General features: G+C 39.9%; 2 protein-coding genes across 3 annotated transcripts; one reads left to right on the forward strand and one right to left on the reverse strand.

Moving 5' to 3' along the window:
- Positions 1-10,543: 10,543 nt before the first annotated feature.
- On the forward strand, positions 10,544-18,253 carry hdac1 (histone deacetylase 1). Of its 2 annotated transcripts, none has more exons than XM_080837445.1 (14): positions 10,544-10,622; positions 12,030-12,142; positions 12,373-12,490; positions 12,830-12,904; positions 13,170-13,308; positions 13,691-13,832; positions 14,157-14,249; positions 14,354-14,462; positions 14,811-14,951; positions 15,241-15,349; positions 15,620-15,747; positions 16,316-16,471; positions 16,612-16,681; positions 16,803-18,253. In XM_080837445.1, the coding sequence occupies exons 1-14, from the start codon at positions 10,571-10,573 to the stop codon at positions 16,828-16,830; spliced, it is 1,473 nt and encodes a 490-aa protein (XP_080693571.1). In that variant the 5' UTR covers positions 10,544-10,570; the 3' UTR covers positions 16,831-18,253. The 2 variants fall into 2 exon arrangements, with proteins under 2 accessions (XP_080693571.1, XP_080693572.1); XM_080837446.1 differs by having other exon boundaries at positions 16,630-16,681.
- A 669-nt stretch (positions 18,254-18,922) lies between these two features.
- On the reverse strand, positions 18,923-25,829 carry eif3i (eukaryotic translation initiation factor 3, subunit I). The gene is made up of 11 exons (XM_080836141.1): positions 25,718-25,829; positions 24,996-25,088; positions 24,800-24,887; positions 23,905-23,970; positions 23,602-23,751; positions 22,348-22,475; positions 22,129-22,239; positions 20,661-20,750; positions 20,473-20,546; positions 19,538-19,630; positions 18,923-19,223 (listed from the first exon to the last, which is right to left on the reverse strand). Exons 1-11 carry the CDS (start codon positions 25,718-25,720, stop codon positions 19,142-19,144), a joined length of 978 nt encoding a protein of 325 aa, XP_080692267.1. The 5' UTR covers positions 25,721-25,829; the 3' UTR covers positions 18,923-19,141.
- Positions 25,830-26,227: the final 398 nt, after the last annotated feature.

The following is a 26,227-nucleotide window of genomic DNA, read 5'->3' on the forward strand; positions in this document are numbered from 1 at the left end:
GTTGGCTTCCTGTCCTTGTATGGGGGAGGGAAAGGATCCTCATATAAGTGGACATAAATCCTTCCATTATCACAGCTTGTTCACACACATTCACATTGTGGTTTGTCTCACACACTTTCACAAAATAGTATGATCCAACAAGCCCTACAATCTAATTAAAGTACCTTAGCTAAAAACAGCATAAAATACAACTAGAGATTTACTTCCGCAAGCAAATAATTACATGGATGCTATCACTTCGCCCTACAAAAGAAAGGTGTGTCTCCTACCTCTCTTATTGCTCCTTAGTGATAAATACAATCCCACAAAGCCCACTGACACTATCACACATCGGCAGACAACACACTGATTTTAAAAACAGGAGTCACTGCAATTTTCCTTTAGGGAATCAATAAAGTAATTGATCTATCTAAAATATGAATCAGTCAGTTTTTAAAACGAGTTAATGATCTCCATTGCAATGCACCTTACTGAGATCTAGGAAAAACCCAACCACTTTGTTCCTACGGAGAATGTCTTCGCCTTCTCTCTACAGGAAGAGATGGAAATCAGGACTCTTGATATTAGTGGTACCTCAGTGGTGGAATGCCTATAACTATCTGATCAAGTGACAGTCATGGTACATTCAGAGAGGATCACAAAGCGTTTAAAGAATCTCCTATTAAGAACTCATCTGCCAGTCGCATGTATTAGTTAAACACCCTACAGTTTTTAAAATAATATAGTTATTTTTATTATTATTGTTAACTTTACTATGAAAGGATATACAATATTGTTATACGTTTTCAGCTTGGAAGGCTTGAGGGATAGCTGTTGGTGTATTTTTGTATATTTTGGTTAAACACAAACTATATGCGCAGGTGTGTATTCTGTAGATAGCAATACATTTAAATGGAAACAGTTGGTTTAATTTAGTCGACATGTGAGCTGACTAATATATTTGTACAGGACAGCATTGTAAATTCAAAACTGATCTGGGTTCAAAACCATCTCCTTTTGCTCTCTCGAGGTCCACAGTTTTACCTCGACACAAGAACATGTGATGTGTGATTGCTCAGCAGTAGAGGATCACTATATGGTAACTGAACTGATCTGACATGGGAATGAAAGCAGTGCACAGAAAATTGTGACAAAATTGTGTCGAACAAACCATTCAAGAGCACCCATATTGATGAGTAGAGACATCTCTATCATTACATTACATTAATCAGCATCTTCTCTGCAGTGACAGGGGTGCACAGCAAAGCTATCACACAATTGTGCATTATCTGATACACACTTTGCAAACGGATGATGCATATTTCCTGGCCAAATTATATTCTAAGATTATCAGCCGTTGCTTCTGTGTTTAACAGGAGTAGCAGCTTTTTCCACATCTCTGTCATCTGAGTATACACCCAATACACCCATGAGTATCAGAGCTTAAATTCACATAAAATGCTAAATCGCAGAGTTAACTTTATGGTTTTGAACAGGTCAATATATCAGCTAAAAACAGTGCTGATTCAGTGTTTGTGTAAATTACGTAAGCTAAAACTAATAGCTCAAATGAAAACAGGTAAGATTTACTCGACAAACAGGCACAATGGAACAAAAACTAGGCAGCCACACTAAACACAGAGAGCAGGCCGAGAATTAATCTAGAACACAAGCAGGATACAAAAGCACAAGGCACAAAGGAGAAACATGGCTTGACAAATTGGAAAGGATGGAGTATAAATAGGCAAACTGATAAGAAACAACGAGGAACACATCAGGTGTAATAGGTTAAAAAACCGAATAAACACAAGCACATTGCAAGGCAAAGCAAAACCACATGTACATGTACAAGAGAAACAGACATAAAAAACCGGGAACAGACACAGATCAGGTTGAAGTCCTAACACCTGCACTCCTGGATATCTTATGACAAAATGAAGAAACATAAAGACAAACCAATCCACGGTAACATTAGGTCGAGCATGAAAGCTGATTCTCCTGTAACAAAACACCACTTGAATATTTTCACATCTCCCTCATCCATAACAAACTAATTCTATGCACCACCTGATTACCATAGTACTACAAATGGTTGTTGGAGGTTGTTTTTACAAGCATGCCGTTGGTTGACTGTTTACAATGTCAGAAACCCACAGTTTTCCAAATGCCCATCCTCAGCAAACCACTAGACACATATACCTTTCCTGTTCAAGAATCAAACTAAATGCAAACCCTCAGTGTACCACTAGAGGTTGAGTATTAAGGCAGAACCTATTGTCTAAAGCAACTAACGAAGGCATCCTGGCCGGGAACCTAACCCATTTCTACTGCTTAGAAGGCAGAAATGGGGACCACTATACCGTACACATAAAACTTCTCTAATAAGCAATTAAAAACAGCAGGTAAAACAAAACCTGCGGACATATCAATTACAAGCACACTACAAAGCATTAGGACAGGCTTGTTATTATTGCAATGGAATCGATATTGTGAAAACTGTGAGTCAAAACGAACTAGTATATTAACTCATGGCATCTTATAAACAGGATCCACATTTCTGCACACCCTAACTACAAACGATGCCATACTCTCCTACAAATATGGCATGTGTGCTGTTATGCTATTATAGTCGTTTATTTTTCTGTGGTTTGAGCTGAAATGTCAACACGTGTGTGGTGATATTGGCTACATCAATTCACATCCTGAATAACTGTGGCCTGGAAACAAATATATGCATTGTTCACATCAGCACAAGCGTTTGGTTTTATGTTTTCCTTTTATGCAACACGTGTTGGTGTGTCTTTGAGTAATGCATGACCCACATGTTTGCAACACCTGTACCTTTCCAACGTGTAATAAAGATGCTTGTCTGTTTAAATTCACTATTGGAGACTTCTCTGTTATTACTGCCACTGAAATTGGTCACTTGCAATGATATAACTTTAGCAGAGGGAATTGCATACATGCATTTGTCTCAGGGATGGGTTAATTTAATTGAAGATACAATCAGTTGATGTTCATTATGCGAAAATAGACAAAATATATTATTGTGAAACAGATGTAATTCCTTTTCTAAACTGCTAAAATTAGTTGTTAGGTTACATGTAATAAAACGGTACTAAGCTGTTTATAAGCATATGCCTAGTAATAAGCAGGATGAACCATGTAAAACCTTAAGCAGTCTGCCACAGAATTCTTGAGAATGGGCATTGGGCGCCATCATGTGGTCATTTTGATTGGTTTCAGGTATGGGGGTGGGGATGGGGAGGCACCTGGGGACTTACCAAACAGATTGAGAGACACAGACACCTTTTTTAAACTTTGTTTGATTCCACGTTATGAGGCAATTTCCTGAATAGCTCAGCATAATTACGTAGTTAATCATTTCATTGTGGGTGTTACAGTTCAAAGATAGAGGAAGCAGAGGTTGTCAAAATGCTTATAATTGCTGATATGGAGCACTTTGCCAAAACCTGCCAAAACCTGGAGCAATTAGCTGGCATTCACATGCTAACTCCTATGGATTTGCAGAGAGAGAGAGAGAGAGAGAGAGAGAGAGAGAGAGAGAGAGAGATAGATACAACTACAGAGGAGAAGTAGCTCTCACCATGTTAATGAATACAAACACATTTAAACAAAATACAACCTCAAAACTCAGAAAATTGTCTTTGACTTGTAGAACATTAAAAACAAGAGCAATCCCAGATTTCTGACCTCCAGCAAGGATCTGGATCCGGATCATCATTAATGGGGATGTCCCAGGACCAAGATCCACCTCTTGTGAAAATTTCAGAAAGATCCGCACAGTAGTTTCTGAGAAATCTTGTCCACAGACAGACAGACAGACAAACAGACGGACAAATAAATAAATAAATTAACGGACCCGATCGCATGACCTCCTTGCTGGAGGTAACAATACAACAGCAAATTGTTTTATGTTTTACCACATGAATTTGATTGTTTTTTCAAAATAAACACTTTTTTCACAACAAAAAAAAGTTGGGACAGTAAGGGATTTATCACTTTGTAATGTTGACATTCCTTTTCACAACACTTAAAATAAATGTAGAGACTGAAGAAACAAAGTGAGGAAGCATTTCAGGTGAAACTTGGTCCCATTCTACCTGCATTTCAAAATGCAACACACATTCTCTATTTGGGACAATTCAGGACTGCAGGCATGCCAGTCCAGCACCAACACACCCTTCTTCCTCAGCCATGCCTTTGAAATGGGTGCAGACTGCGGTTTTGCATTGTATTGTTCAAATATGCATGGGCTTCCCTGGAAAGGATGTTGTCTTGAAGGCAGCATATGTTGCCTCAAAATCTCTATGTACTTTTCGGCATTAATGGTGCCATCAAAGAAGTGTAAGTTACCTTTGCCAAAAGCACTGACACAACCCCATACCATGACAGACCCTGGCTTTTGGATTTGTTGCTGTTAACAGTCTGGATGGTCCTTTTCTTCTTTGGTCCAGAGCACACGGCATCCCTTTCTTCCAAAAAAGACCTGAAATACTGATTTGTCTGACTAAAATTCACGTTTCCACTGTGTGATGGTCCATCCCTGCCTCCGAGCTCAAAGGAGTTGACAGCGCTTTTGGACATGGTTAACATAAGGTTTCCGTTTAGCACAGTAAAGTTTTTACTGGCATTTGTCGAAGTTACTAGGTATTGTTGTGCTTGACATAGGTTTACCAAAGTAATCCTGAGCCCATGTGGTTATATTGCTTATAGCCTGGACGGATTAAGAAACCACAGGCACCTGGGCCTGGACATGTTAAAGCCCCCCGTGAAAAACAAATTGTGCGCTCACAAAACACGCACGCACACACAAACATCATTAGGCGTGTATATAGGTATATATATTTTACCAATGTGTTGGATTTTACTGTACCCCCTGTACTCATGGGCCCCTGGGCCTGGGCCGTTCGTTAATCCATCCCTGGCTTATAGATGAATGACGGTTCTTGATGCAGTGCCGTCTGATGGATCACCTTGTGTCCCTGCCCTTTACGCACTGAAATTTCTCCAGATACCATGAATCTTTTAATTATGTTATGCACTGTGGAGGGTGAAATATCCAAATCCCTTACTATCTTTCTTTGAGAAATCTTCCTTTGAATTTGCAAGCCTCAGTATGTTGTATTTTCATCTACTCCCCCACTTAACATTTTTAACGTTATTGATCTGCTGGAACAGACCTGTTAGAAAAGTGTGATGAATGAACTCAAAGTATCATACAATCTAGAAGGCTATGGAAGTTTATTAGACTCTTTATTCAAATGGCAATGCATTTGTCAAATGGCAATTCAATGTGCAAAGTGACAATGCAATCCGCAATTCAAATGGCAAACCAGTTGTCAAATGGCAATTCAATGTGCAAATGACAATGCAATCCGCAATTCAGTTTGTATTATTTTGAATAAAAATTTGAATGAATGCTTATTGCATTGCATTTCATATTGACACGTTTTTTTCGTCTCTTTATTCAAATGGCAATGCATTTGTCAAATGGCAATTCAATGTGCAAAGTGACAATGCAATCCGCAATTCAAATGGAAAAGCAGTTGTCAAATGGCAATTCAATGTGCAAATGACAATGCAATCCGCAATCCAGTTTGTATTATTTTGAATAACAATTTGAATGAGCGCTTATTGCATTACATTTCATATTGACACGGTCTTTTCGACTCTTTATTCAAATGGAAATTCAATGTAGTAGCTGAACAGCGCCCCCAGTATATTGCATTAGCATTTACTTGTCATCACGCTCTTTTTGTTGCAAAATTCAAATGAAAATGCAATCTGTCAGTCGCCCCATCAAGGCGGGTCCCTTCCCCTATTAGGCGTATTTAGTCACGTGACCAATATCCATGACAACAACCTTTGCCGGCCATGTTGGGGTCCATGTACGGCACTGTTTTGCCGTTTTATACCGCTATTGTCAAGAAGCTCTTATTTTCTCTTCTCTTCTCTTAAAGTCTAACTCCACGTTTCCATTGGGACGAATTATCGGCAGGCGGTATTTCGCCTAGGGGTCGTGGTCAGAAAAAAAACATGTTTGGCTGTCATGTAGCGAGTGTCAAGTAGCAAGCTCGGCTGCAGTGCAGCGCTTATAGCATTTTAGCAGCTATCTTCTACATTGATCTCCAATTAAAGTTTAGGCAGCAAGCTAACCATAACGGTCGAGAGCTTAATTTAAGACCTACAATATTCTGTTTGCCCTGACAGTGTTTGTATAGTATATTAACAACAAACCGAGTCGATGTAGACTTATAAAAGTTGTGTAAACACCTTAATTCACATACAAATATTTCCAGTTTTAACAGACTCCCGAGAGCCAGGATTAGCAGCTATCTTCTCCATTGATCTTCAAAGAAAACGTTAGCACCCAGCTTGTACGGTCTTCGGCAGTTCCTCTACGATACATTTTTCTAAAGAACAACTTATTGTTTTGAACTGTTGTATTACATTGTTTTGCACTGTTGTATTGTTTTGTGTTATGCTGTATATTTTGAGGAATATGTGTAAGCACAGTGACACTTAACTTCCCCGCAACCTTGACCAAAGCAGTCACAACTACAAACGAAATCCGGAGTAGCATGTAAGAATTCATTAACTGCATGTTTTTCATGTGTGCATCCATGTTCAGTGGCAGGTGAGGTGAAGTTGAAAAGCTTTGGGTTACACATATTTCTGATAAGGGACTGTGAAGGCTGGGCAGGTTTTGAAGAACTGTCCTGTTTAGCGATCGAAGCCCCAATTCTCCCGGCTCTGTGTTCGAAAAATGAACCACCCATTGCCTGGTCTCTTGTGTCCTCCTCAATTACTTCCATGTCAGTGACAGAAAATTGTATGTTCATTTTTGATTAAAAAATGATTACTTGGCCCTAAAAAGCTGATTCTGATTCTTCTGACATTTAATACATGGACCCCATGTTGAGGTTCACACTAACATATCACGTGACTGACATCACGTGGATATTGATATGGTGCGGATTGCATTGCCACTTTGCACATTGAATTTCCTTTTGAGTAAAGAGTCGAAAAGACTGTGTCAATATGAAATGCAATGCAATAAGCGCTCATTCAAATTGTTATTCAAAATAATACAAACTGGATTGCGGATTGCATTGTCATTTGCACATTGAATTGCCATTTGACAACTGCTTTTCCATTTGAATTGCAGATTGCATTGTCACTTTGCGCATTAAATTGCCATTTGACAAATGCATTTTCATTTGAATAAAGAGTCGAAAAAACCGTGTCAATATGAAATGCAATGCAATAAGCGTTCATTCAAATTTTTATTCAAAATAATACAAACTGAATTGCGGATTGCATTGTCATTTGCACATTGAATTGCCATTTGTATGGAAAGCCAAAAATGACATAATTAAAAATAAATACATATGTAAAAATGTGAGTCATAAATAAATAAAATGACTAAAAATGCACCAAAGAAAAGCATTAGAAAAAATATATCATGCAGTTATGTGAATGGAAATGGAAAATGAGTCCTTTTTATTTACTGTTACATTTATTTACGCTTACATTAATTCCCAAATACATTTCTTCCTCCTTTTATTTTTCTATTTATTTACACATTTTTTACCGTACTATTTCCCGTACCGTATTTATTTCTTCTCGCGCCTTTTTACATTTCTTTCTCCTACATTTACATTTCTGGCTGTATTTATTTCTGGCTGCATTTATTTCTGTATTCATTCTTGTCTCGGTATGCAAATGAGGTGGGCTATCATTGGCCAGCGCACCGTCTCTCTCATTGGTCGAGCTGCTTACCCCACTCTCCCCTAGCTCTGTATTCTTATAACCAAAGCTATGCAAGCTAACCAGCTAACTCACGTTAGTCACCTTCACACACACTGATCATACCCAAGGCTGTCAACCTTAACGTATGAGGTTTAACGTTTTGCTTGCCATGGTTCAGTTAGTTTAGCTAACGGAAGCTAAGCAGTGCAGAGTTAGTTTAGCTAACGGAAGCTAACCAAGTTAAACAGTGCACCGTTAGTTTAGCTAACAGAAGCTAAGCAAGTTAACCACAACCAGTGCACATCAGCGGTTGAGATCCTTGTCCGCTCTCGTCAGCTCGGTTGTAACGTGAACTGCAGGACGTGATACATAGCTTTTGCAGAGCTTTGTCAACACAATATCCCCCCTAATGACAAGTGAGAAAAAAATCACCCAAACCCATGAAATCAGGCCACACATAACGTGAGGATTGTAATAACTCTAAGGCAATGTGTGCAGCTCTTTAACTTTCTCAAAAAGTTGATAGATAGTCTCTTTATTGATCCCTCGTGGAAATGAACTGTCGTGCATCTACAATGAAAGTACTATACACCAAAGCTATAAAATGAGACGTTTGCGTCCCCTATTTTGTTGCTACATCCCACTGCACAACAGGTAGCGGGGATCTTCGTTTGAGTATGGCGTATTGTAGCGAGCGAGCAGGGTAAGAAATCTGGAGTCAAGGTCTCAGCCACATAGACATCCTATTACGCTCAGCCATCTCTGCGAAGCCTCGAAGCTCCCTCGCCACCATACTCCAAGTGATCGGTGGATTCATTACAAAAAAAATTGTGATTCAAATTGCATCAAAATAGCTTTCAATCTCTTCCGATCTCTCCATACAGCTTCTCAGTTCTCACAAACACTTAGGCCAGAGGCCTAGCGAGACCAATGAGCGAAACGGTGCGCTGGCCAATGATAGCCCACCTCATTTGCATACTGAGACAAGAATGAATACGGAAATAAATGCAGCCAGAAATAAATGCAGCCAGAAATGTAAATGTAGGAGAAAGAAATGTAAAAAGGCACGAGAAGAAATAAATACGGTACGGGAAATAGTACGGTAAAAAATGTGTAAATAAATAGAAAAATAAAAGGAGGAAGAAATGTATTTGGGAATAAATGTAAGCGTAAATAAATGTAACAGTAAATAAAAAGGACTAATTTTCCATTTCCATTCACATAACTGCATGATATATTTTTTCTAATGCTTTTCTTTGGTGCATTTTTAGTCATTTTGTTTATTTATGACTCACATTTTTACATATGTATTTATTTTTAATTATGTCATTTTTGGCTTTCCATACATTTGACAACTGGTTTGCCATTTGAATTGCGGATTGCATTGTCGCTTTGCGCATTGAATTGCCATTTGACAAATGCATTGCCATTTGAATAAAGAGTCTAATACACTTCCATAGAAGGCCCCATATAATTGTGGTGGTGTAGTCAAGCTAGTGGCCAAAAAACCACTTGATGTGGAAGACAATTCAAAAAACAGGTAGCTCCCTCCAGCCACACACCTTAAGGGTACAGTACTCAATTATAATTCATGACAGCTTTGTTCAAATGCAGTTCATTCCTCCTCACTGGCCTATAGCTGTACGTTCTGTGTATTTGCGGGGGGGAAAATCCTGTCTTCACTCATAGTCCTGGCTCCGTCAATGGAAAACAAGGTAGCTTGGATCGAGCAATACACACCATTCCAGCCAAGGGAGGGGCAAATTTGATCAACTGGTGACTGGCAAATATCAACAGTCTTCACATTCACATTGTATGGTCATGCGAAAGACAGATAAACACACATGTGATTCCTACAGGCTGCCCAGGCTATGCAATGAAGTTCTGCTTATGTTGGCTGGAACAGAAACAGAGACTCCTGTGGGCATGTTGCATCAGCGTCAGGTAGGTATTTAGCTCGCAAGATAAAGACTCAAACCCTGAACTGATTAAATTATAAACTGATAAGATTATAAATATAGAAAAAAGGATTTCTGCTGCAATAATGTTAAAATCATGTTCCAAAACTAGCCTACCCCACAAGGAAACAGCCACTTAAGTGTTCCTTTGGTCAGCAATGACAGAAACAACTCACCCTGTAACTCTAAGTCCTGGCCACCAGCAATGCTCAACAACAACAGAGTTAATCAGTCATGTTTATATAGACCTGTATAAACTGTCAACCAAAGTTGTTTATAATAATTTCAAGAATCAAGCATACTGCTTTTGGTGACCAAAATAATAGTCTGGTCAATGTTGCTGAACAAACCTGGCTATCAAATGCGGACTGTTGGCTATGGTTACTGGTAAGAAGAAGAAGTTATATAAAAAAAGAAGAAGTTATGAAAAAAAAGTCTGTCGTAATAAAAAAAATGATACTTGGCTATATCGGGACAGTAGGCCAACACACCAGCATCTGAAGCAACGCATAGGCCTACACAGCGTTAATTATTAAATTAATAATTTCCTATTTTTTTTTGCAGTCTAACCACGCTATTATTTGTGACTCTGTGAAACATAAAGTGTGCTTGCAAAACCTTATCTCCATCTTCTTTTTTTATTATTAATTGTGTAGATTTATATGAGTGGAAGTCTGAGACACTACTGTGAACAAAACACTTCAGTCCCGCGAGGTGGTTGGTCCAAATAAGCTAACGAAACGCCCCAGATGTGAAAGCTGTATTAAGATTGGTAGAAACGCACTAAATGCTAGTTCCGACTGAAGTTAGTCATTGCGTAGAAAGGCCGGCAGGCTGAGGCAGTAATTGGAGGTAAAATGGCGCTGACTTCTCAAGGAACAAAGAAGAAAGTTTGCTATTATTACGATGGTAAGAAATAAGATAAAGCCTTGTCTGATTATATACTGGGTAGCTATGGGAAATACTTAGTTAGACATTTTCACGTAAATTTCCTGCAATCGCTTTCTTTTATGATCTGATAGTAGCACGCAAATGAGTTCAGCCGGGTGGCCGCTTGGCTAGGTAATTACTAGCGGCTAACACTGTCTTGTTAGCTAATTGTCTTCGCTGTAGGGTAGGCATGCAGCATCCCGCTAGCATCAAAGGGTGTCACGATATTTTGTTTGAGACTTAACGGGAATATGTATAATGCAGCGTTAGTTAAACGAAATGTGCGCTTGTCTCAGTCCCAGGATTGTGCGACTGTCTAGCTTGCTTTGTATGCGTCCAGGGATTCCACAACTTGTTAGCAAGCTAGCTAGGTGGCTGGTCTGCTAGTTAGCTAGCGAACATCATTTGACCAGCATCCTCTACCTAGTTTACTCGTGCTAAGTATACTAAAATGTCTAGGTCGTGAAAATAAGATAGGACATTTGTTATTATTGTTCCCCAGTCAGACCTTGTATTTAGTGTATGTTTGTCCCTCACAGGGGTTTACCACGTTAACACGCAAGTTGTTTAACGTTAGCAGCTTATTCGGCCTAGTTAGCTCGTTTCCTCTTTATGGTATTGCATCCTGAAAGTTTGATGTGCAGCCGCCCATAGACATATATACAGCCAGTAACTTTTAAGCTTGCTTTTTTAAAAAAAACCCACTTAATTCGATAAACGCATTGGTAGAGTTGCGTGATGGATCGCATGCCCCTCGAGTGAAGCATCGTGTATGAACGCTCCTAAATGTATTTACTCCACATAGCGTTACATTTTTTGGCACTGGATTCTGAAGACGATGTTACAGAAGTTCCCTTTTAATAAAGACTAAATTATTATGATTTTTGGGAAGCGCTTCTAGCAACTGAACGTAACTCCCACAATTAAGTCACACAATTTAAATGAACATGTGATGTATAGCAGGATATTAATGTTCCTGTCATTGGACTATTACTGTCATTGGACTATTACTGACTATTAATGACTACCTGCTTAAAAACATTTTAACCACCGGGAGATGATCGCACAACCAACCCGAACAGTTAAGAAAATATACTTTCCAGCAAGCTCTTGAAATATTAGCAACAGTTTACATTAACCATCGGGGTATTGGTCGTCTCTTTATAAGCCCTGGCCAGCTTGGAATGTATGCAGGCATAACCATGGTACTAAATGCATTGACGTGTTGACGCATACTGTTCAACTTGTGCTTTGCAAATAACCGTGTATTTGATTACTTCACCCCATAACCACCTCCTTAAACCATTTGTGACTAGTGGTTTTTAATTGTAGTGGATATTTTGTAGAAAATTCAGTACATCTCCTTTTTTTTTTTCAACCATCCAGGTGATGTTGGGAACTACTACTATGGCCAGGGCCATCCAATGAAACCCCACAGGATTCGCATGACCCACAATCTCCTGCTTAACTATGGGCTCTACAGGAAAATGGAAATCTATGTAAGTCAGATGAATTTTTACCTCTCCATTTGTCATATGTGCCTTTTGTGGGTGTGGGCACTGCACATATCGGGATCAGTGTGATACTTAAACAAGTGCATAAGAATAGAAGGAAAGGAAAGTTTGGACTAATTACATTCATATGCTATTCATATGCTCATGTTTTGTGAGACTTACTCCAGAAGCACCAGTTTATTGACCTTGTCTGTATGTCCTGTCCCCCCGCACAGAGACCCCACAAGGCCAATGGTGAGGAGATGACCAAGTACCACAGTGATGACTACATCAAATTCCTACGCTCCATTCGGCCTGACAACATGTCTGAGTACAGCAAACAGATGCAAAGATGTGAGTATAAGTAGCTATTTACAGTTATTTATGCAGCAGACACTCTTAACCATTGTGACTTGCAACATGGTGCAGATATACACCTTTTCCTAATTGCATGTATGCTCCCTGAGCTCAATGTTAGCAGTTGAGCATGCAGTACATGCACGCAGAATATAGGGTTAAGTGAGTATTAAACTTTGAAACATTGATGCAATTGTTAAATTCCTCTTCCTTTTGCGGTGATATATGTGATTTGTGTGAGAGGGCTGATTAACAAATGGACATCAGCAAACCTCAGATTGTTTCTTGGTCTGTAGCTCCATTAATTGGATTTCTTATTTCTTTTCTGTTTTCCAGTTAACGTGGGAGAGGATTGTCCCGTGTTTGACGGCTTGTTTGAGTTCTGTCAGCTCTCAACAGGTGGTTCTGTTGGTAAGTGTGAGTGTGTGTGTGTGGTGCATGAATATCAGCCTTGCAAGATTTTTCCACATGATGAGTAAAACTGGAACTGAAAATGTAATAAAAGAAAAAACCCTGTCATTGAGTTTAGTTCCTCACCCCGAGTGCAAAACTAAAACTAAACCCTAGAAAGTGTCGATGTAGTTTTGGTTTATTGTTTGAGTAAAAGCAGTAAATGAAAAGCTGCAATTTTTTTCCAAATGCCAATATTGTGTGTATGTGTGTTTGCTTGCCGTAGCGGGAGCAGTGAAACTGAACAAACAGCAGACGGACATCGCCATCAACTGGGCAGGAGGACTTCACCATGCCAAGAAGTCTGAGGCGTCAGGGTTCTGTTACGTCAACGACATTGTCTTAGCCATCCTGGAGCTTCTGAAGTGAGTGTTCTTTGAGGTTTCGTGCAGGATGTCCAATTCAAAACTGTGATGTTATTACGTCTTGTGCAGTGTTAAATATAGAGCTTGCTAGATTGTTTATTGCTAGCGTACTTTCCCTAGCATTTCATTATGTATCAGTGTGGCAAATGTACCTTTAATGGACAACAAGTGTCTTGCAGAAGCAGTCGGCGTATTGTACAAATTGTCCCTTGATGATAATACAGTAACCTTACAGCGGAATATTGCAAAATCAGAAATCTGATATCAATTTAATTGAAGTGGTTTTGAGGTCACTTAGGACAATAAACCCTTTGAACTGTGGAACTTTAGATGTATTTGTGTTTTAACTGTCCACTCCATATCAACTCCCTCACTACCAAAGGTACCATCAGAGAGTGCTGTACATAGACATTGACATTCACCATGGCGACGGCGTGGAGGAGGCTTTCTACACTACAGACCGCGTCATGACCGTGTCCTTCCACAAGTATGGGGAGTACTTCCCAGGCACAGGAGATCTCAGAGTGAGTGCTCAGCCAGGAGGTCTTTTGAAACTTCATAAAATATTTGCAAGTTTAATAGTGTGGCACCTGGCCTGTCAGACCTGTACCGCTCGTTGGCTGGCTATATTTTACAAAGTCAGCTACTTGGGGGGGATGACTATCCTGAGCATGATAAATGTTTTTGTAGTTCATACTTTCTAGGGATGTTTAAAAAAAAGTTTTCTACCACCAGTGAATATCATTAAGGATTTTTACATTCAGAAATATTGGAGTAGGTAACTGACTCTTCTTGGAGGATTTCCTGTACTTTTGTATGGACTGACGGAGGATATAATTTATTTTCAGGACATTGGAGCAGGCAAGGGCAAATACTATGCTGTGAACTACCCCCTCAGGGATGGCATTGATGACGAATCTTATGAGGCCATCTTTAAGCCTGTAAGTATCTCTACCAATTTACCATTTTACTTCGGGCCAGGCCCCCCACCGTTTTTAGCCCACCGTAGGACAGTTTCAGCCTAACTGGGCGTGCCCCTCTGTAGATCATGGCCAAAGTGATGGAGATGTACCAGCCCAGTGCAGTGGTGCTGCAGTGTGGAGCCGACTCCTTGTCTGGAGACAGGCTTGGCTGCTTCAACCTCACCATCAAAGGTACGCAGGCAAGCTTCACCTAAGGTTTAACACTGAAGGGCTGAACACGGCCTGCATATTTTTAAACGTCAATCTTCCTTAACCAAAAGTGATGTGTGCATGTCTGTCCACGCTGGTGGTCTGACATTGTCTTGTAACCCCATGTGTGGTTATCAAGCTTTAAAAATGTAATATTTCTGTTTTTGATTGGTGGTTTTAAAGATGAACCAGTCACTAGCAGACATGATCTTTTCACAGTTGCTGTAAAGGTTTTCTTCAAGATTTTCTTTTGGGGGTATTTCGGCGAACTTGCATGAAGCATGTCTCAGTCCTCTCGACTGTGTGCTGACCATGTGGTGTTTCCTTCAGGCCATGCTAAGTGTGTGGAGTACATGAAGAGCTTTAACCTGCCGCTGCTGATGCTGGGAGGTGGGGGCTACACCATCAGGAACGTGGCCCGCTGCTGGACCTACGAGACTGCTGTGGCCCTGGACAGCACCATTCCCAACGGTAAGCCTCCATGCATACAGGCACCGTGTCATAGCTTAGGAATGGAGTTCAAATCAAAAGCAGTTTTAAAAGAACATGTCAATGGAATTTCATATTTATCAGTGTTCAGTGTTCAAAAGCATCATCTGAAGTTCAAAACATTACCAATTGAATTGAGACTAATTGAAAGTCAAAATTAGAAACACTATTAAGAATATAAAGTTAAGACTATATCTGCACATTGTCTTGTAGTTGTATTGACTAGTCTCATGTTGAGTTGTGTTGGTAAAATTCTTCTTTCGATACCCAGAGCTCCCATACAATGACTACTTTGAGTACTTCGGCCCTGACTTTAAGCTCCACATCAGTCCATCCAACATGACCAACCAGAACACAAACGATTACCTGGAGAAGATCAAGTATGTATTGTTTCCATCCTCATATAGTACTGTACCATGTAAATTGTTGAGTTTATATATGTTTGTCTTGCTCCTGTATAATCACGCATTTTGTGGTACTATTTGCAGTATGCAGTGAGCTTGTGTTTAGTACTGTGAATAGTGTACACACACACACACACACACACACACACATCTAGATACAAGTACACTTTTAATTTCCTCTTTAAGGGAAATGTATGATTGCTTAATTGAAAGCTGCATCTTAATTGTGTGTCTGTGCGCCCATAGGCAGCGTCTCTTTGAGAACCTGCGCATGCTACCCCACGCCCCTGGGGTGCAGATGCAGGCCATTCCAGAGGATGCTGTACAGGAGGACAGTGGTGACGAGGAGGAGGACCCCGACAAGCGTATCTCTAGTATGTTCATACATCTATCTCTAGCCTCCCTGGGCACTTTTCTTGGTTGGTTTTGAGTGTGCACATACTCCTATACGTCCAGAAGCAACATTTGTCCTCTATGCTCTTAATCTGCCTCTAAATGGTCCCGCTCTTCACATATGTTGGGCCTCTCTTAAAATTAATATGGCAGCTTAAAAGGGCTGCAACCTTTGGGTAAAACCTACTGGAAAGTCCATTTTGCATTAACCCAATCCGGTCGGCTCATGTGTTTTAATTCAGGACTCAGGATCTCTTTAAGGATCCTTTTTAGGTTGTCAGACTCTTACAATAACATTTACAAGCCTGTCAGTGGCTAAAACAAGTGGTTTTCTTTGATGTATAACTGCTTGCTCCATATAATTCCTTGTTTGGAAGATGTTTGAACCTATGTCCTTATGCTTTTATTCTTAAAACTCATTCTGTCTTTCTGTGTCTTCAGTATATGGTCCTCCCATATGTTGAGTCGCAGTAGCATTCAGCACATGAGTGTATTGCCTGAGTTTCTTCCAGTGCAGTGGGTTATAATGGCGTGCCTTTTACCTTGCAGTCCGTGCTCATGACAAGAGGATAGCCTGTGAAGAGGAGTTCTCTGACTCTGAGGACGAGGGCGCGGGCCAGGGTGGTGGCCGCAGGAACGCCGCCAACTTTAAGAAGGCCAAACGGGTCAAGACAGAGGAGGAGAAGGACGGCGAGGAGAAAAAAGGTGAGCCACAACACTATCTATGACTTTCTCCTGTCTCTAACTCTCTCCATCTCTCACACACATACACACAAATCCAAGGCTCTAATACAGGTTCATTGTTGACGTCTTTTAATGTTGAATTTTATGATGGTGTTTTAAAGAGCTCTCATTGTCTCCAGCTGATGTGAAGGAAGAGGAGAAAACACCAGAAGAAAAAATGGACACAAAGGGGTGAGTACACAACTGGACAACAGTCAGGCAGCACCTGGTCTCCTACGTTTCCATGTTTCTGTGACCTTCATTCAGGGCAAGTGTTCTGCCAAAGATACTGATGACTTCTTTTTATTACCAGGCCAAAAGAAGAACTGAAGACAGCCTGAGATGTGAGAGCCCTGAAATCCTTGTGGATGCATGACCTTGTCTGTTGTCAGATGCCCCACCTCTCCACACACACATGCATATGCACACACCATCTATACACACAAACACAGAACAGAGGTTAAACTGCGGAAGCAAAAGACTGTAAATTATTTTCTAAGACTCATTTTACTATTTGTATTCTTAAAACGTGGTATAAAGTTTTTTGCATTGCCAGTGTGAATTGAAATGCAAGGTGTTTGTGTTTTTTTTCTTACCTTTTCTCTTATATTTTTCCTTTTTTCTTGTTTTAATGTTTATTTTTTCAAAGTTTGCATTCTATCAGTACCTTTTTTGTTCTTCTGCTTAGTACAGTACCTCAACCAGACCGGACCAGAACTAGACACGGTTCATCCAATTCTCACCAGCTCTTAAACTCTCCCTGTCTCCTTAATAAGCTTTCTTCTCGAAGTTATTTTACATCATGGACATTTACATCTGTATATTCCCCCTCAAATTTAGTTTCTTTTTGGTTTGTCTTTTTTCCTTCCTCCAGATGCCTGCTGCAATGTTCTTTTACCTTGTTTTTAAGAAAATGACGAAAGAAAAGAAAAAAAAATATTTGTTTTTATTCCCATGTCTGCTTTAAAGGCAGTGAATGTGGCCATGTGTTTTGGACGGAGGAAGAATTGGGGAATGAAGGTGTGGGGGTGCAGGGACTGAGGTGTGGAGGGGCAGGGAGAGGAGGGGGTTTGCTCAGCAGATGTTAAGTTACTGCTTTTTGGAGAGCAGCTAGCAGGTTCGGTGGACCTGCGGTCCGGTTTGGGTTTCCAAAAAGGTCCGGTGTTGTGTAATGTCTATTGTAACATTGAATTTGGTAAATAAAACAAAGAAAATCTCAATTGTCATGACTCTCTTGATTAATGTATGAAATATTATGAGACTATGGTTACTTAAATGCAGTCTGTTTTTCTGTGAGCAGATTGTTATTACTGAGTTGCAAATCAGAAATAAGGATCAGAGTTAATGATTTACAATAATCAATAATCCAATGAATTATATTGATTTGCGTTTGTTTCTTTTAATTGGATTTAGGTTAAAAATGTAAGAGTTTCCGGTTGAATGTCCTGTTTCAAAATCTCATCTCTTGGCCATATCAACGTGTCTATTCCTTATACCCTCCCACCCATAAATACAAGCCTCAGACATTTGCTCACAGTTGGATCTCTTTACAACATTTGTTCACGGGGGACATTGGTTTCCTGTCTTCAAAGGTGTCAAAACTTCTTGACTGATCATTCTCAGTCTCTACCTAGCTTTTGGAACTGAAGAAAATTACCTACATTATATAACAGCCAAACAAATGACACCCGTCTTCAGTGCACCCAACGCAATGAGTTGATTGGCTGGAATCGTTTCCGGCTCAGTTGGATGCATTATGTTTGTTTCCCATTCATAGAGTCAGGACTCTACGAACACCACAGCCTTTCCTGGACGCACATTTAGAGGACCGTAAGCAGCAATTTATGAATTTGACAAAATGTATTGGTTCAGAATCAGACTCCCCTACCCTTTTAAGTTTGTTAACAGTTGGTGCCGCATGACTCATTTATTTGTTAACAGTAACAGATGCACATTGGGTCAGTCTGGAAATGGAACCATCTCCCACAGAACATTAGAGAATTAACCACATTCAACTGCTTTAAAAGAATTCTCAACACATGGCTGATAAATAACCAAAAATGTGATCATTAGTGGGTAGGCAGTAGAATTTTTTTTGTTTGCCACTTGTTTTTTATACCCATTGTTCTTTCCCTTTTACCCATGGTTAAGGACTAAGTGGAGCTTGTGTATTGGGATTTTATTTATGATATATTGTCAATGATATGTTTGATATATGCAATAATGCCTTTTTTCACTCTGGGCAGGGGGGCTGCCAATGGAAACTAGCCTTTTGGCTATAATTGGGCGCATTTAATTTAATTTAATATTAATGTTCATGAATGTACACGGTCCCTCTTGATCAAATAAATAGATTGATTTGGTTTGTGATACCAAGTGCTGAATATAGTTGGAACTAGCATGTTAGATTAAAGGGCAAATCCACCACCAAAACACTGTGTTATATCCAAGTTTATTTGAGATATCCATTAATTTAACAGACCCTATAGCGAGTAAAGTATTGATGTAAAACCAAGCATACAAAAACCAGAATTGCATTAGTGCAGCCGATGTTTGCGGCTGCTTAGCATATTGTGTCGACACGTATTCATACGACTCATCTGTGGTCAACGCTCAGATAGTCGGGAATGCTGCTGCTGCTGCTGCCACTGCCTACGCCTCCAGCTCAAAGTCAAAGTAATGGGGGTCGAAGTGGTGTATTCTGGTGTATCCGTCCTCTCCTCCACTGGCGTAACTGAAACACAAATGTTGGAAAGGAACTGTTGAGACGCTTCACTCAACACAACCCTCACCTGTGGCGGCTTGAAAATTCAAAAGGTTAACGGCACCGTATGCTGTTGGCCATTTCCCAGATTTTACATTATAATAATCTGGTGGATCGAAAGTGAATGACCTTCTATTATTAGAACTAGATCATTCCAAGAAAACAGATCAGGTAGCTGATAGTAGTATATAAACGAAAAATGTCTGATGGAAGTGATAGATAGAAGCTCTTAATATCTGAATGATGTTTACAGAAGACTGCTGTGCCAGCAGGGTTTTCATTACCTTTTTCCGTCAGGGTGGAATGCTACACAGTTGATGGGCCCGAAGTGTCCCTTTACCCTGCCAAACTCCTCCTCATAGGCGGCATGGAAGAATCTAGGTGGTAAGAACAGGAAAAAATTATCTCCTCAGGATTTCACTGAAGTACTGGCAATTGGAACAAGGGGTTTAGAGTGTAAAATGAAACCATTTCAAATCAATTCATGCTGTTCATTCATTCATGCAATTTAACTGACAAATTACAGGTCTGTGCAGGGTAGCTGGAGCTAAATATGTCAGATTTGAAACCAAGAGGCACCATTTCGTTGTTCTGAAGAATCTGTCATCTAATTGTTATGAAAAGAAAGTGCCAACAAAAACCTAATGGCGAGGCAGTTTAGCCAGAGTGATACTTAAGAGGTCACTTAAGGTCATGTTCTGTTTATTGACTAAAGCTCAGAAGGTCCCGGAAGGAAAGGAAAGTATGAGGATGTATTCCCCCTGAGCAAGCTGGACTCTCTGGCACTAACCAGACTAGACTCCTCTAGTGAGAAGCAATCAATATTTTGTAGTATCATCACACCAAGATGATAATTCTATGGCCAGCCAATTTAATGGGTCACTGGCTTGGCGAATTTCCCCTATTAGTGTACAAACCAGTGTCAGCTCCTATTATGTAAAGCTTCATAAAAATAAAAAAAAACATAAAAAAGGGTTCTCAACACAGCTTTTTTTTCTCCTTACGTTTACTGATACCACAATATCTAGCTCCCAAACATACACCTTTTAATGAAATATGCAACATCAGGATTTCTCTAATTTTCTGCTATGTGTGAAGTCTCAAAATTCATGATGTATAAATCACATATATTACTTATCATTAATATACCTGTTCAAAGTGTCTGAGGGCCTTTAAAAACAGTTTTATTATTGATAGACTAATACAGCGGAGAGCTCACCTGGCCTCGAACTTGCCGATCCTCGTGGAGGTGGTTGTAACCTCCATGGCCTCCTGACCACCACCCATGACCACCTGCACACATCGAGAGAAAGAGAAACACACACACGTAAGATATGTCACTCACACACCCACTTACTCACAAACATAATCCCACCTAGGCTGGCTAAGGAGTGCTGTTGGCCTTACGTGGTCACAGATGGGAGAAATGGCGGCCGAGTTGACGGGCCTCTCAGTCTTGAAGGACTTGATGTGGTCGAGCGTCGAGGAGTCAAAAAGCTGCGGGCAGAAATACAACATAGCAGTCATTTTTTTTTCCTTTTCTGAGAAAAGCCCTTTGAGTTCCCTTTGAGTGTGAATATAGATTTTCTGTATGTCAAAGCTTAGGAATATTTTCATTTAACTACCCTTCAGTGTAGGTTTCTCTTAGACCACTGTACCTTGTGCTTTGGGAATGTCAGGAAATGAAAAACACTTACAACTAAGACACCCCAGAAAGGCATACAGAGAAATAGAGCACTATTAACACAAGACAAGAAGATGGTTAAGTGTGTTGGGCCTACCACGCTCAATAATTTAGAAATGCATTTGCAGAGAATCTAACTGACTAAGAATAGATGTGAATATATGGATTTTAACTTTGTGGAGTCAACTCTCTCCCTTCTCTCACTATACTCAACATTTAACGTTGAAAAGTCCTCCAGGAAAAATGCTGAAAGGGTAGAGAAGTGTAGAGACTTAAGGCTCTGTCCCAATACTACCACTTTACCCTAGCACTTCACCCTTCCTCTTCGTTTGCACGTTCGCGTGAAGGGGTAGGGTGTCCCAATTCTTTTAGACCAAAGGGGAAGTGTTGTTCAACCCTTTAAACAACCCCTTCAAACGGAGTGCGATCAGAGGCAGACTACGGCTGAAGGGAAAGATTACATTTCCCAGGATGCCTTGCGAACACCTTGGTAACCGACTGACTCCCAACATTTTGAACAAAGATGGCTGCCAGTGCAGAAAAAGAAGTTTACAAATGTAAGTATATCTTCGCAAATAACTATGAAAAAAATGTGAAACATATAGCTGATAATTATGCAAAATAATATTCCTTACAGCTGAGTAGAATATGATTGTTCTAAAAAAAGATTATAAAAAAAACGCTATTTCACAAATGAACGTCTGTCTCTGAAGCTGAGAGTAGCCGAGTAACGCATCAAGTGGTGTCCCATTTCGCAGGTAAAGATTTCAATCCCTTAACACTTCTCACTCCGTTGTGAAGGGGCACTCCTCAGTGAAGGGCACTAGAGTGAAGGGAAGATAATTGGGAAAGGGCCATAGTGCTTGGACCCAATACTGCCTGACTGAAATCCTGCCGTCAGCAACTAGTATTTTCAAAGAATTATTCAAATGCCTGTTGAGCACATCATCCTAGCCATACAGCGATACCCCATCATCGGCCTCTCTTCCTGCTCCTATGGAAGCGATCATCTGATTGTGATCCATTTCAGAATTAATGAAAATCTACAAGAGGCTGGTGCATTCATGGACACAACGGGAAGTGACCTATTCCATGTCTGAGTGAGTTTTAACAGACTCACATTTGTCATATGACTTATGACATAAAAGTCATGTGGATTCTGTACATCCTGTTTGAGAGGTGGTTCTGTACCTTAGCGGTGCAGTCTTTGGAGGCGGTGATGACCATGGTGAGATCGACCGATGACTGAATGTCATTGATCTGCTTTGTGTGCTCCTTCACCGTCTTCAGGATCTCCCCAGACTGTGCAAGCACACACACACACACAAAAATGAATCTCCATCAAAAGTATCACAGCTAACAACAAATCATACCGATAAATGTATAACAGACATGAAAGACAGTCAGTACCTTAGCGCTGTACTGATGGATCTCGCCACTTTCATGGCCGGCAATGACATACTCCCCAAGAGGTCCCCACACCGCGCTGGTGATCTTTGATTCATTACAGGGCACCTGAGAGTAGGGCTGGTTGTCCTCTGAAGGAGATACCAGAGTGTTAGAGGCTCAATAAAACACACAACTCATTTCTAAGGACATTCATAGCAGCCATCTTAGCTATGAAACTGTGATTGTGTCAGCAATTCAGAGAACACATTTATTAGAGGATATGTGATAAAGGGACAGCAAAGGCTGGGTACAAATATTTAAGATGTAGTAAATGTGTCTGAAAAAGACTTAAAACTGTATTTAGTTGGTTGACAAGTGACGATACATGTTATTTGATTGGCTACAGGAGTATATACACACACATACAGTGCATTCAAAAGTATTCAGACCCCATCACTTTTTTATATTTTGTTGAAGCTTTATGCTAAAATAATTTAAAAGTAATTTTTACCCTTCGTCAATTTTCACTCATTGACCCATAATGACAAAGTGGAAACGGTATATTTTGAAACCTATCTGTATACCTACCTATCTGTATATGGTCTCACTGCGGACAATACACACCAGTAAACAAACGAATATCTTATGCGAGACCAGGGGAGTATTCCAAGAACATGGTTAAGTTACAAACGTGGCTTTGTTAACTCAGAGTTAAAGGTAAACCTCTTAATTGAAAGAGCCCTATGGCTTTGTTTTGCTAGAAGAATGATGCCTTGGGCTCTTTATTAGGAGGTTTACCACTTATCCCGAGTTAGCTTTTTCATCAACGGGCCATCGTCATCATTTTGAAAAATAGCATTTTCCATCCACACGGCAACATAAAGACTGTGTTTTCAAAAATGCCCCAATAAGCGCTGTTTGTGGCCAAAATGAAACAAAACTCTGTTTTCACCGTTGTCGTGTGGATGCCCTCTAAGTTTGCATCACCTATCACTAAGGATGTGAGGTTAATATTTGATGGATAATAGCTCAAACATGGATACTAGCTCAAGGATAGTAAGGAAGTAGCAGATAGGATTGCTAAAGAATCTTTAATATAAGAGGAGCCGAAGAAAGAAGTAAGATAGAAGAAGGTATTGTAAAATACTTGTACTGGAACAGATTTCAATAAGTCATGTTAACTCATCTCAGATTGATCCCTGAATCTCCTGAACAAACTCATACTCAAACAAATGCGGAGAATAAGTATCCTGATGTGTGCAGTGTAGAACCTACCAATCTGCTGTGGGTCCCTCAGGTCAAAGAAGTTCAGAAAACACTGGTAGCCCATCTGTTTGTCAGTAGAGAACATGATGATATTCCCACTGAAGTCAAAGCCACAGGTCCTCACAGCAGAACTCGTCTCCAGCAGGGCAAGCTGCTTCCCTGGAAAGAAACATAATCACTGTCAGTAACACCTACAAAACATTAAAACAGTTCATAACATTTAATTGAGCTGTGCATCAGTGCATAGTCATTTAACCGACACATTTCACATCGACCTTAACCAGATGACCTCATGAGGCTTTTTCCATTTACCTGTCTGACAATCCCACAGTCTGCAACTGTTGTCTGCAGATCCAGTCAGCACATGCTTGGTGTCCCCTGTGACGATTATTAAGGACAACAAAGACACTAGACACACTTGAAGTGGCAATTTATGAGGTTAACATGCAGATGTGCTCTAAATTGAACGTGATGGCTGAACCCAGTTTTTTTTTTTTAAACAGCATTTACGCTGCTAAAACATCTGGATTCGGGAACGTCAATATTCAGACCATCAAATGTAAGATTTGTAAAGTAAAGAATATAACTTCACTTGACCAGATTTCTGAACATTTCCAGTAAAGCGGTCAAAACATCATCAAAATATCCAATGTTTTAATCAATATGGACAGTTCCTGGTACCTGTTGTACTGTAATAAACTATGGTGAAGGCCAACTGATAACATTGCGTAACAAAATGATGCACTAGCCAAAATAGAAGTAGACTGCATGCCTATATAAATCAGATACCTATCCCCTGGTAGTACAATTCCTAAATCCTGCAACCCTGCACTAATCCCTGGGTTTCTTCCTGGCTTGAGAAGATATTTATGGTGATGTTCTGGATTCACTTGACATTTGATAGCTTTTGGTCAAGCTCTACACAGCAGGTGTCACTAACACTAGGCAAGTAAAAGGTTAGTAAAGGAACAAGAGTGATATGAAGCTGATATAGTGCTATATATGTTTTCTTTTTTAAATGAAGCACAGAACCTGAAGGCAGGACCTAAACTGTACTATAAATTGTACTCTTGTCTAGCCTCTGAAGGACCCATCCTACCAGGGAAGCACCCTTGACTTTGAAAACACTTACAACTTTTAAAAGATATTACTTTTAATATAACTGTGGCTGCAGTATACTGGTATTTATTCATTTTGGAAAGGATACAGTCACAATCTACACACCAGACGGCACCAGTGTGTCCAGTGTACGTGCCGAGTCTCTCTCCGTTGACAGAATACCACACGTTTGCCAGCTGAACAAAGAAAAAAATTGAGCATTTTCCTTACATCCATGTTGCTTGTCATGTATGCTCAAAATATAGTTAGTCAATCCTAATTCCAATGTAGGTGATTAAACTTACAGGGTCCTTGGCAACAGTAAACAACAGGTCGCCCTCCCTGTTGTATTTTATTTGTGTGACGGCCCTTTCATGGCCCTGTAGCAGTATGGGTTTCTGTAGAGGACAGAAAAGCAGAGTTATAGAAAGGTTCAGTCTCACCGAATGGCCAATGCCTTCTATTACTCAAGATATGCTTACATATCTCATTCTGCAGTATGATCATATGCATTCAATACAACATTTCGACTAGGGTTGGGTACCACACGTTGTCATACACCATGACCATGCACTGGATCAATATGCATATAGGCTTACAATCAACATAATACAATAAATGCACATCACATGATGACAAAGTTCATTTGGGAAATAATTCAGTTTCGTCCAAGATTGATCATTGACGCTATGCCATCTGCTGACTAACGTAAACTGGCAGTTCCGTTGTTCTATGTACGACGAATGTAGTGGTGATTCATAACAAAACGCTGCAATCAAGGTAGCTACAACGACCTTCAGGCAGTGCGTAAAATATTCGTATATGCTACTTTAATCGCTAATAATCAAAACAATGTCGTTAGCTATTTAAACAGACAGCAGAGAATCTCAAAATCCGTAGACGGGCACTGGACACAACTGGAAAGCTAGCATGTTAGGTAATTAGCCAGCAAGTACTTAATATATTTAAAAAAAATCAGGAAATCGTACATCTATACTAATTTACAGTACACGAAGCATCTACTTACCATAATTTCGGAGTTTACAACCTATGATTTGATGACTTTATGACGATTTGTTAAAAAGAAATCAGCACGCGTGTAAACTGCGCCCGGTTAAGAGGCGGAAAAGGAATTCTTCACTTCCTGTGTTACTACAATACATCCGTGTTACTCATATTGCTCAAGGCAAGTGTTCCTACTGTCAGACTAGAGGTTCCAGCTGATTAATACATTTACGATTAACAAATTCACATTACAAATCTTAATAATTCAGCAAAGGCTTCTCCTTATGTCTGGAACTTCATACAATGACACAAAAAGCACGAATAACTGTCGAAAACCTTTGTTTTGTTATTCAAAGAAAGATTAATTAATCCACAATACTCTGGCACAGTATGAATAGTTTTAATTTGCAAATTATTTATACAGGGCAAGAAAAGGAAAAAAGTAAGAATAAAGGAGCCATGACATCTTTGGAACCTATTCAATACATTAAGTAGGTCCAACAGTAGTGCAAATGAATGAAAGAAAGCTTAC

The sequence above is a fragment of the Sprattus sprattus genome, assembly GCF_963457725.1.
Source record: "Sprattus sprattus genome assembly, chromosome: 4".
Lineage (NCBI taxonomy): Eukaryota > Metazoa > Chordata > Actinopteri > Clupeiformes > Clupeidae > Sprattus > Sprattus sprattus.

Coding starts and splice junctions, on each gene's coding strand:
- hdac1 (XM_080837445.1), top strand. CDS start 10,571: ATGGCGCTGACTTCTCAAGGAACAAAGAAGAAAGTTTGCTATTATTAC. Junction 12,905..13,169: donor CTCAACAGGTGGTTCTGTTG/GTAAGTGTGAGT, acceptor TGCTTGCCGTAG/CGGGAGCAGTGAAACTGAAC. Junction 14,463..14,810: donor CTTCAACCTCACCATCAAAG/GTACGCAGGCAA, acceptor TGTTTCCTTCAG/GCCATGCTAAGTGTGTGGAG.
- eif3i (XM_080836141.1), bottom strand. Junction 23,971..24,799: donor CTGGTGTGTAGATTGTGACT/GTATCCTTTCCA, acceptor TAATCGTCACAG/GGGACACCAAGCATGTGCTG. Junction 22,240..22,347: donor TCCATCAGTACAGCGCTAAG/GTACTGACTGTC, acceptor GTGCTTGCACAG/TCTGGGGAGATCCTGAAGAC.